The sequence below is a fragment of the Nilaparvata lugens genome, chromosome 4 (genome assembly GCF_014356525.2).
Source record: "Nilaparvata lugens isolate BPH chromosome 4, ASM1435652v1, whole genome shotgun sequence".
In the NCBI taxonomy this organism is placed as follows: Eukaryota; Metazoa; Arthropoda; class Insecta; order Hemiptera; family Delphacidae; genus Nilaparvata; species Nilaparvata lugens.
In genome coordinates, this window is record NC_052507.1 from 15,460,508 (window position 1) to 15,473,428 (window position 12,921).

Genomic DNA, 12,921 nt, shown 5'->3' on the forward strand with positions numbered 1-12,921 from the left:
TTACAAAATTAATTTATAATTCTATATAAATTAGTAAATTTGATCAATATTTGAAGTACTGGTAATGCCTCCAACAACTGCGAAAATAGCATTGTGTTAAATATTTTTAACATATTCAGGATGCTGAATAGGTATTTTACATTGCATGTAAAAGTGGAAAAATATAGATTTTTCAAGAGAAACTTGGGGTTTATACAAGATGATTGAAGGTCCATTTTATACTATTAAAAAAAATATCATTTTCTTATTTGAATATTTCCTTCAATTCCAATATAAAGCTATATTTACCTTTACAGGTGTTTTATCTTCTGAATCAATATCCTCAACACGCATATCAAATGGAAATGTAATAAAGTAAGATAAGTACCGTGCTGCACCATGTTTCATGGTCTATATAGATAGATATCTTTCTTTTTAGACCTTGCAATTTTTGTTTGAATGTTAAAAAAATGTATCTTATTTTACTGTCAACCACTAAAAATGTGAAGAGAATTCTATTATTGGTAAGTTAAGCCAAATCATAAATATACCATGTGGATTAATTAAGAGTGCATACTAGAAGTTGGCCGAAGTTTCGACATCAATTCAGTGTCCCATAAGATCAACGTAAAAACAGTCAATCATTCATTCTTTCTAGAACACATCACGTCTATAGTTTGATTTGGATATTCTTGAAAAAAAAATTATTGGATGGAGTGATTAATGTAGCAGGGCAATAAGCCTATAGATTTAAATGTTGAATATTCTGCCATGCTACCAATTTTTCCTTAAACGGTTGGAATAGCATTTAACACCTATCAACCTAAGGATAGTTGTCGGTTCCAATGAAATAGATTCTTGATAAACTGTGAACGGATCTATTGCCTATGAATGAGAAATCCAGTTTTCAGAGCAAATTAACTTATAATCTTCAGATGAATTTACACAAATACACAAAGAAAAATATATCTTAAGCCTAATTATTTCAGATTTATTACGAACTAAAATACTTATCTAGTTTACAGTTGAAACACAGTGGCTATTGGCTTGAAAATACCAACCGCTATTTAATAATAAACTAGTACACAATAAACTTGTATAAAACTCAATTTAAAACATTAATAAATTCACTTAAACTGACAATAAGTCAGAGCACAAAATTACACAAACAACAGCCAGCCATGTTTTCAGAAGAAGAAAGAACAGGAAAAGCCACAAGTTGCAAGTCACAAAGACAACGCCTTGTTCAGTATCGATTTTTACAGACACGTCACCAAAAAATTATAACTTATAAGTTTAGAATTCACATTCTACATCTGTTCTCAATAAAACTTTATTTTGAAAATGTTATTTTAAATTTTTATACATATCTTGATTTAAATAAACCATTTATCTAGTAATTTGTTAACCCTGCCTCGGTGACACCATGGAACAATGCAACAAACATTTACGATAATAAATTCTCCGTCAAAAAATTTGTCCGTCTATTGATGACTCTGACATTTACTATAAAGTTCCATAGATCTCGAATTGAAGATTCGATTCAAATGTGAGAAAAAATGTAATATTACAAATACCCCCCTCTTGACATAAAAAAATTTTACTGTTTGAAAATTTAAAGAAAAAAAATTTACATTGACCCTAATGAAAATTGTTGAAATTTAAATTCGAGAACAGTAACAATTTTTTCTAGAAAAACATTACATGTCATCCAAAAATATTGAAAATTATTATAAAAATTCATCAATAGCGTTTGTTATATGTTTCCAAACAATATCTCAAAATATAGAATATCAATATTACTTTCGATTTAGTTTTATAATTTGAAGAAAAATATCTCAACAGAAAGTTTAATATGTAAAGAATAGTTTTTTGAAATTGCACATAAATTTAATAGATAGAAAAATTTAATTTTTATTGCATAAAAAAATTTTAGTATGTTGAATAAAAAAATTATTATTATTATTATTTTTTTTTTTTAAATGAATTGATGAATTGTTACATTTAATTTTCACATAAAATTTCAATAAATCAAAAAATGTTCATTTCTTTCACTATTGACGCAGTTGATTTTATTGATGCACATTTTGGAAAACAGTCCGTTAAGGCACTCAGTATGATTTTCAGTTAAGTGTGACTCCAATGTGATGACGTTAAGTGTTGGGCTGATCTGGATGCACGTAGTGTTGAGCTGATACTTGTAGTCGACTGATGCATATCAAACTCGATACAGGTGACATCTCAGTTAGCATTGCTTCATGTTTGTAGTAGACGGCTGCATTCCAAACTCGATACAGGTGACATCTCAGTTAGCATTGCTTCATGTTTGTAGTAGACGGCTGCATTCCAAATTCAATACAGATGACATCTCAGTTAGCATTGCTTCATGTTTGTAGTAGACGGCTGCATTCCAAATTCAATACAGAGTCACATAAATTTTGTATCATATTTGTAATACAGGTGACAGGTGACATCTCAGTTAGCATTGCTTCATGTTTGTAGTAGACGGCTGCATTCCAAATTCAATACAGATGACATCTCAGTTAGCATTGCTTCATGTTTGTAGTAGACGGCTGCATTCCAAATTCAATACAGAGTCACATAAATTTTGTATCATATTTGTAATTATACAATGTACATTTCAGGCTTGAAATGACAATGTAATTCGTTTTTTGGAAAAGAGATAGACGCTGCATACAGGATTAATTTAGGTGAGGATTAACTTAGGTAAGGTTTGGTTTTTTGATATTTCAGCTTTCAAGGTTTAGAGTTCTGCATACAGGAATAATTTAGGAGAGGATTTTTTGAATCAATTCTTTCATGATACTGTGACTATTCTTCTGAATTCAAAGTTGTGAATGTGAACATGGATGGCAATTACCTCCAGGTAATGCAGTAGTGTTGAAGTTTGAGATACAGAGTCAGCAATAAGCATTGGCATTGCTATTGGCGTATGCTTTGGTGTCGGCTTTGGCATCGGCGTTGATATTGGCATTGGCGCAGGCATTGGCATTGGCGCAGGCATTGGCATTAGCATTGGCACAGATTTTGGCATTGGCGTAGCTATTGGCATTGGCGCAGGCATTGACATCAGCACAGGCATCGGCGTTGATTTTGGTGTTGGCATCAGCATTGGCGCAGGCATTGGCGTAGCTATTGGCATTGATATTGGCGTTGGCATCAGCACAGGCATCGGCGTAGATTTTGGCGTAGTTATTGGTGTTGATATTGGTGTTGACATTGGCGTAGTTATTGGTGTAGGCCGCAGCGTAGATTCTGGCGTAGATATTGGCGTAGTTATGTCACACTAGTTCGAAAATCACCCAAATGTTCTTAACACTCTTCATGGCGTTCACTTGTTACTGATTTTGAGATTCACATGATAACTATTTCAATGTTAATGTCTGTGCTGTACCTGTTGTCTTAAAATGCTTATAAACTAAGAAGAAAAACTTGATTAGGCTATCCATACAATCTAATACACATGAAAATTATTTTTAAATATATATGAAATTGAAATTTGTTAACATCTTATTATACAGTCAGCAATACATAAATGTGAAATATGGACATATCAATGATAAATTTAAAAAAAAATCATTTTCATCTATTCACTGTTCAAATATCAAAATTTTAATCCATTCTTCAAAATAGAAATAGAATTTCATAACACCCTGTATCATTATCAAAATTGTAAAAAACATCAGATTATCACAACAAAAAATTAATTTCAATACATATTTCAATAATTTCAGACAATTGGTCTTCTATTCACAATCATTTCATAATATATCTGCATTTCATTATCATTTAATATAACATTTCATTTATAGCATTTATAGCAAGTTCATTTCACATTTATGATTTATCATTCAGGGTTTCAAAATTATTTAGTTTTAATTTTGTTCAAAAATTGTATAAAAAGCAAATTATTTAATATTGTTAATCATCGTTTGTTGGATACTACAGTTTATTTCGACTTTTCAATGTTCTAAACACAAACTACATTTCATGACAAAACTTTACTATCAATCATTAAACAAGAAACCATTCAAAACATCAATAATATTTTGCTTCAAAGGCAATCAATATTCATAAGTAATCATCATTTTGCATCTATGGCAATCAACATAAGTAATCAACACAAAAAATATTATCTCATTACTGCCTCTCTAAGTCATAATCTCTGTTATTCCTTCTTTAGGCAATAATGGGTTTCCATCTCAAAAAACAATCACATACCAGCAAAATTCTAATCAACAAACCCCACTAAAAATTCTACATACACTCCAGCATCCATTTCAAACGATAATCAATCATATCAAAATTTATAGAACAAACAGTTTTAAAAATTTTAGAAAAAGACATCTATCACAAAAACTTATTTCAATTAATAATATAACAAAACGTTTTAAATTGAACCATTTATTTTTTTTAAAATAATTTAAAATTTAAAGACTGTATAATAAGTACAAACATTTCAAGATTATAATACAAAGATGATCAAGATGAATACTGGGTAAATAAGTTCCCTAAAAAATACAAAAAAGAGAAATAGAAAACTGGGTAAATAAATTCCCTAAAACAACACACATTTCAAAATAAGTGATACATGATGAAAAAATATACCACAAGCAAACAATTATTTACACTACAATGGATAGATTTTAGAAAAGTTAAGTTTTATCAACAAATTAAAGATTAGGAAAATAAGCTACTATTTCAACTTCTAATATTATTTCAGAAGAATACAAATTTAAATGACTATGGACAAGATTGGTTAAGATATGCATAATAGAAGAATTTTACTGAACATTACACAGACAGGAAAGAATCGAAAATTGAAAAGATTAAGGGCCAAGAAAAAAAAGGCTACAGGAAAGAAAAAAGATACAATTATGGACTCTTACCATACGTAGTATTTACGGTCATTGCTATTCTGAATCCCAGCATGACACAGGATTCCTAATCATTGTGTGTTGGGGAATACCCTTTCATCATGTGATTCACAGTCATCATCTTGTAAATAAGCAACTTGAAACAACCTTTGAATACTAATACATCAATGGAAACTTTGCGTTTTGTTTTCTTCAAGAGCATGATTTTATTCATGGGTTCATTTGTTTCAACAAAGCCGTTTTGCTTGCAAAAGTTGGTCATGTTCACTTGAGAATGCATAGCATACACCTTTTCAATTCTCAGTTGAAAGTTGAACTCATCAACTTGACTCAAAGCAACATTCATTTTGTTTACATTATTCCTAACCTCCACAGAAACCTGTCTCATGTAATCATTCACTTTGTTTATAGTTTTCCTAACCTTCAATGTAGCAATATTACTTTTATGATAGTTGACTTTCAGTGAAGACAACTCCCTACCTACTTCTTTACTCAATTCTACTATCTCATTAAGGTTGACTTTTTCAACAACAGTAACTAGGCCTACATTGTCAGAAACTTGAATGAGTTGATCTTGTATCTTAACACTACTATTATCATGCTTCAATTTGTTTTCATCTTCATGACTATCTTTCAATGTTTCATGTACATCTTTCAATAGAAGGTTTATACTAACCTGCTCTAGTCTAATGCTAGTACATTCTTGCTTCATATAATCAAACCTAGCATTTTGATTTTTAAACATTTGGTCTAACTTAGCATTTTGCTTATCAAATTTAGCATTTTGCTCATCAAATCTAGCATTTAACTCATCAAATCTAGCATCTAGCTTATCAAACCTTTGTTTTAAGAATGCTATAAGATTCAGATCATTTTTAATGTTTGCCATTTTGTAATATGCACTGATTCATTAAAACTTGATCTCTCTTGAACCGACTTCCCACTCAGCAACAAACCATTCACAACCTATCAAGATATCTATCCTACTAATAATTTTTATAACCAGGGATTTCATAGTGTACCATTTGGGACATATTTATTTTGTAATTCGGTCCCACCACAGGGGTAACATTTGCCGTGCTACCAATTTTTCCTTAAACGGTTGGAATAGCATTTAACACCTATCAACCTAAGGATAGTTGTCGGTTCCAATGAAATAGATTCTTGATAAACTGTGAACGGATCTATTGCCTATGAATGAGAAATCCAGTTTTCAGAGCAAATTAACTTATAATCTTCAGATGAATTTACACAAATACACAAAGAAAAATATATCTTAAGCCTAATTATTTCAGAGTTATTACGAACTAAAATACTTATCTAGTTTACAGTTGAAACACAGTGGTTATTGGCTTGAAAATACCAACCGCTATTTAATAATAAACTAGTACACAATAAACTTGTATAAAACTCAATTTAAAACATTAATAAATTCACTTAAACTGACAATAAGTCAGAGCACAAAATTACACAAACAACAGCCAGCCATGGTTTCAGAAGAAGAAAGAACAGGAAAAGCCACAAGTTGCAAGTCACGAAGACAACGCCTTGTTCAGTATCGATTTTTACAGACACGTCACCAAAAAATTATAACTTATAAGTTTAGAATTCACATTCTACATCTGTTCTCAATAAAACTTTATTTTGAAAATGTTATTTTAAATTTTTATACATATCTCGATTTAAATAAACCATTTATCTAGTAATTTGTTAACCCTGCCTCGGTGACACCATGGAACAATGCAACAAACATTTACGATAATAAATTCTCCGTCAAAAAATTTGTCCGTCTATTGATGACTCTGACATTTACTATAAAGTTCCATAGATCTCGAATTGAAGATTCGATTCAAATGTGAGAAAAAATGTAATATTACAATTCCTTTCTCATAGATGAATATAATTATTGCTAAGATTCAATCATTTTAAAGATTAGAAAGCATATTATCGCCCGGTAGAATTGAATCCTCACGCCAATGACGTATAGAACACGAATTTCTGCCCCTTGAATAAGGGCGCTTCGGGTCAAAAAATTCAAGCCAACTGCTATACCGCGCACTCATACATACATTTCAATAAAAAGAATACATGGTATATTAATTGAGAATAAATTTATTGATAATAATATTCTTCGAATGATAATTATATTTTATAAATAATTAATTATTATTGAATATTTTATATACCTGCAAAGGATTCTCTACATATATAGGTGCTCTTGCATGGGCTTCTTGTTTAATGAAGGCTGTAAGGATAGTAGTGGGCTCATTCCCCCATAAAATCAACACAAACATATATTATGATGATATTAAAAACTTTCCTTAAGTAATTTTAAATATCAATCAAAATTATATTGCTTAGGGAGAAGGATGAGGGTCGTGTAATAGTTCCACAGGGTGTATGTCACTCACTAAAGGTGTTCATTCACTAATCTTTAATCTTTAACCATGATTATTTCGAAATACACAGAACGAATAACAACCAGCATCCTTTGTAATTACAATTGAATATATAATTTAATTCCAAAAAGTAATCAAACCTAAAATAGACTATGAAAATCAACAATGGCGAAAGCCAGTCGCTAGCAACACAAAATTTTTACACCATTCCTATAAACAATTTTGACATGAAGAATACGAAATTGAGTGCTCAAACAATTATTAATGCACCAAATAACGTAAATTGGATATTATTTTGATTGTCTCAACATTTTAAACTTGAAAAGTAAAGTTAAAGCAAGTGCCACCTTCAGTGGCTGACCTACTCCCGTTCCACATTGAACGAATAATATGTAAAAAGTATTTAAATTTCATTGAGAAAAACTAACATTCAAAGACTTTCAAGGAAAGACTCAGAAGAATTTAAATTTGCTTTGCTTAATGTGTCAACATATTTTAAAGAACTATAATAATATTATTGTAAATAATTCATTCTTTATAATCACTGTTTCCTGCAAGAAAATGCATTCTATTATCCAATATATTTATATTATCTTATTGTAGATCTAAACATTCAACTAGGACAAAATCATGTCGGATTCCATCAGCACCGAACACAATCTATTTCGAGAAGAAAACTGAATCGGAAAAAGAAAACCTACAGCCGAATTCAGTAGTGGATGGAAATGGAGCAGTGGTGCACATTGAGTGTGCTGATGGAGCAAGAGAGAGTACCTCTTGGCAAGGAGAGCATTACATGGTCTGCTATGATGGGCAGTGGTACCCACCCAATAATGTGTGCATTAGTGAGTATTCTTATAACACATTTATTCCGATTTTTCTCATTTCACATCAGTGTATTTCATTCATTTTGTGGAACAAGTGTATAGAAATGTATTCATTTTTCTTTTCTTTTTTATAAAATAGAATTATATTACCATTTTTTGAAATTGATAAAATAATAGATTGAAAATACAATTACCTATTAATTTCAAAAAAGGGTATTTTAATTCTTTTTTATAAATAAAAATAAGTGGCCATGAATTCATACATTTTTAGATATGTATTCCGATATATGCATGTACAGTATTTAGGATATATATGTAATTCGGCGGCTTACAAGAAGATTTTCGACACGTGAGTGATTAATATTGAATTAGTGATGGGCGCCCTAGTGCTTCGAATTAATCTGATGATCAAAGCTAGCTCGCCGAAAGGGTTTTTATTATAAATTAAGAAATTAATAAGAGTAATACTTGCGCAAGTAAAATTAGTATTCAAGGTATTTTATTGAAAGAAAAATATAGATCAATATTTCAGAAATTTCTATTAAATCAAAGAAGTACAAAATCTAGGCTAGTAAAACATATGCATATGATATTTAATTTTTGCAATATAATTTGCGATAGTTTATCTTAGCTCTAATTCACTAGATGAATGGCTCTACCTATTCCGTCAGGTGCCGAATCTTGCACCCTGAGATAAAAAATATATATTCGATACAAAGAAATCTACTAAGTACTAGAGATTTTAATATATATATTTGGATTATTAGTGGCTAATTTATCAAGCTGATCTTAAAGCACACATTTTTGATTGAATTGTCCAAGTCGACAAGTATTAGCAAGCGCATATCGCAGCTACATGCAAAAGAATGCATATGATTTTAAGATAAAGGCACATGGTAATGATTCGTGCCACAAATCTAGAATATAAAGTTTAGCCTGTGATATTTTATTGATTTCAATTATTGTTCTATTTTTATATTATATTTTTTATCGCTCTTTATATATTTCTTGCCTCGATTTATTTTTTGCATTATTTGTGTAATATATGTATGAAACGTTTATGGTGTGCAATTTATTTATTATTCCTCATGACTATTGTATGAGTATCATATTTATATATATTTATTTTTTATTGAATTACAAGAGTTATAGGAGAAGCCCATATCTAGGCCTATCAAGATTTTTGAGACTGAATCCTATTAAAAAACCACGACCTAATTATATAATTATATCAAAATCTCATGCTTTACCGACTGATGCCAAGCAGGAGGCTAATCGTTATTTAAATATAAAGAATAACGTGACAACATATGAAGTGTTTTGAAGAGTATTTTGTCATAGATAGAAAAATACAACTATAGGCTACTGTAGATAGTGATTGAGAGAAATATTATTGAATTATCATTTATCAACTAATTAAAAAAACTACAGTTTACAACAAAATGAGAGAGTTTGGAGTGAACAAACTCAAATGTCTGAGAAAGAAAATGAGATAATTTTATTCGAGTGATGTTTAAAATAATTATATTTTTAATCATCTTGATGTCTCAGAAAGTGTTGGTATAAAATAAATAAGCCTAGAAAAGCCATCAAAGTAGCTATTTGTTGTGGGTTAACTAATACATAACAAAATATTTGAGAAATGAGTACAATGAAATGAACATAATTTTTAGCGGCTCATACACTGGCCCGTGCTTGCAGGACGGATTTTGCCAGTGTGTGAGGAATGTCGTGCTAAGCACGTCCTGCATTGCACAGCACGATGGCAATCCGGAAAGGTTTGATTTCCGTTGCGCCAGGCCAAAATATATCACTTCCACAACCAACTTCTAGCACGGCACGGAGCGAACTGATTTTGCAGTGTATGGCGCTTATCGTGCCATGCCAAGCTGGTCGTGCCAATACAAAAAATGGCAGGATGTGCAATGCACGAGCAGTATATGGGCCGCTTTTGGAAAATTACATTGGAAAATAATGATTTCGCAGTGTTGGAGGAGTATAAAAAGATAGAATAGAAAAACGTTTTTTGAATAAATAAGCTACCTACCTTAAGCGAGCCTCAAAGAGGCTGCTTGACAAAGTTCCATATACAAAACATGTAGATTGAAATATAAATACATATATCAGTGAACGTTATTTTTACAAGAATTTACTTAACAGTCATGATATTAACTAATTAATTGTTGGCTCAGCTCTCAAAAAGTGTTATAATGTATGGTCAACCTGAACTTACATACAAAAAATAGACCGAAATGACTTACTACAATACAATACATTGGTAATGAATTTCATTATGCTACATCTAAAGTGTAATTATTCAACCAAATTTATATATTTTTTTTCAATAGGCGCATATTAACAAACCAAACTCAGCACAATAATTATCGGGTGAATCATTGAAATGTTTTGGTACAATGTACCATAGTAATAATAATAGATAGTAATAATAATATCGAGTGACCTGGCTGGCTCTCAGGTCTGGTGTCAGAGTTTTCAGGTCGCAATTGATCAATTTCAGGGCCCCTGACATGACCTAACGACTGCTTTATGGCAGCCTAATATCATAAAAATTATGTAATAATACTAGTATAATATTATAGTAGGCCTACTTGAAAAATATGCTTAGTTGATCAACTTTTTTATGTGTGATCAATTTTTCCATAATATTTCTGAGTGTGTGATTTGCAGAGCTCTGTCAAATGTTCAATCATTCCAACTCTGTGTTCGAATGCACTCTGGACGGTGAACCAGTGTCATGTGAAGAGCACATGCGACCACGCACCGTCGTCACGCGAACATGTAAACCACGCTTCACCTTCCGAGACGTGTCAAAAACTCCGCCAACCAGTATTTGCAAAGATAATGGAAATTGGAGCCACACATTTCTTGATTGCTTTACTGGTAAGTTATACATTTTCCATAATAATTTAATAAAGAAAAAAAATTCTCACAGTACTTTTATTGATTGGCTAGAGTTTAACAAAAGAAGTTGCAATGAGAATTACCCTTTTAATTTTAATTCTCTCAAAATGGCTATTCCATCAGTTGCTATTATAAATGCAGTCGATCACCTTGCAATCAGAATTAAAAGAATAATGCACTTTAAATAATATACTACGTATATGCAAGGACCATTTTCTTTTCAACCTATGATCATGGGAAAAAATGAGTACCGGTAATAATTTTTTTTTAATTATTTCACCAAAAGCTATATTCACACTTATGATTATTTTTTAACATAATTGCCGTGAAGGCCAAAACCCTCTTCATAAAATGCTGTTTAGTTGGAGTGGGCTATGGCGTTGTTTTAGAGCTCCTCTCGTTAGTATGGATGCTTTGCCCTCAAAGTCATGTCAGTTTGGAGGAAAAGGTATAAATCACAAGTGGTCGAGTCAAGTGTGTATGGTCGGTGGTCGAAATCTAAATAAACCAATTTGATTTGCTGGAGAAGCCGTTTGGAAGCACCTGCACTGTGAATCCGAGTTGTCATGCATCATCACGATTTCTGAAGTCATTTCAATTGACGTATTTCATTTTACGAGACCATTCACGCACATCGCATCACATATATTGCGGAGCAGAGCGAAAGTCTGTACGCACCTTAAGCTGTTCAGCTATGTGAAAGTCACCCCCTACTGCTTCTCTGTGTCTTATGATATGAGATCGGAGCAAAGTCAGTCTACTAACGATGAGATCAGAGGTTGAAAAACATGACCCTCATACCATATAAAACAAAAAATATTTACTGTGAGATTGTTACTGTTACAAGTGAACTTAAAATTAATCTATAAACTAATTGAGGGTACCGTGTGGGTACCCTTTTTCATAAGAACTATAATATTTAAGTTGGAAAATTATTTTACTTGAGAAATGTTATTATCAAATTAGGAAAGAGACGAGTGAGGCCCTTTGCTTCTGGTCGTGGGTTAGAATCCCACATGGATATTTGACCAACTCATTGCATTCCCAACCAATTGCATAAGCTTGTGTGCAAGGGCATCATCCAGCATAAAACTGCAGACCCTTCAGCCTATACTTAAATAGAAATTAATTGATCAAATATAATGATTATTTCTCAATTTGATCTATTATTCTGACTGTATATGCGTACCTCAATGAAATTGAATAATTATTCAAATGTAGGGAAAAAATGATTTCGAGTTTCATGAACTCCTTCTCAACACGGGTGAAGATCTAATTTGTTCTTTGTAGGGGGAACATTTGGGTTTGATTTTATTATACGATCATAATGTTTCTTGGGTTTGAACTTAGATCTTTATTTGGGAATTTCTGGTTACGGCAGTACTACCATATTGAATATACAAACCTACAAACGGACAACTCTATAGGCTCGATCTAGTCATCAGTAAGGGTTTTGCCAAGCTTGTTTAATGATTCATAATTATTCATTTGTAACTTACATATTATAATGGATACGTTAGGAGCATCTATTCCATAAAATAACTTGCTCAGAAATAACCTGTATAAATTTTAATATTAGTAAGCCTCCTTTTTAATCTACACGAAATCTGGAATTTGATTTTTCATTTGCATTGTATTGAATTACAGAATGTGGTAGTATAGACCATGAGTACCAATCAAATGATACTGAGCTACTGAATCTAGTAAATTTTCCGTGGAAAGCTGGAGTTTATAAGAAGAAGAGCGACTCCGACGATTTTGAATTCATTTGTGGAGCTTCATTGGTAGGAGCGCTATTTCTTCTATCAGGTCAGTATTACTGTATTCATGAAATAGTCCAAATTACGCAATTGGTATTTGATCGAAATGAAAATTAATTAAACCATGTAGTTCTTC

General features: G+C 31.5%; 1 protein-coding gene across 2 annotated transcripts in view; it reads left to right on the forward strand.

Moving 5' to 3' along the window:
• The window catches only part of LOC111045030, a 28,655-nt gene that overhangs the window by 10,418 nt on the left and 5,316 nt on the right, over positions 1 to 12,921 (forward strand). For both annotated transcript variants that reach the window (XM_039426742.1, XM_039426743.1), the window contains 4 exons: positions 297 to 354; positions 7,880 to 8,121; positions 10,792 to 11,004; positions 12,673 to 12,834. In XM_039426742.1, coding sequence (XP_039282676.1) covers positions 297 to 354; positions 7,880 to 8,121; positions 10,792 to 11,004; positions 12,673 to 12,834 — 675 coding nt within the window. The remainder of the gene's footprint in view (positions 1 to 296; positions 355 to 7,879; positions 8,122 to 10,791; positions 11,005 to 12,672; positions 12,835 to 12,921) is intronic.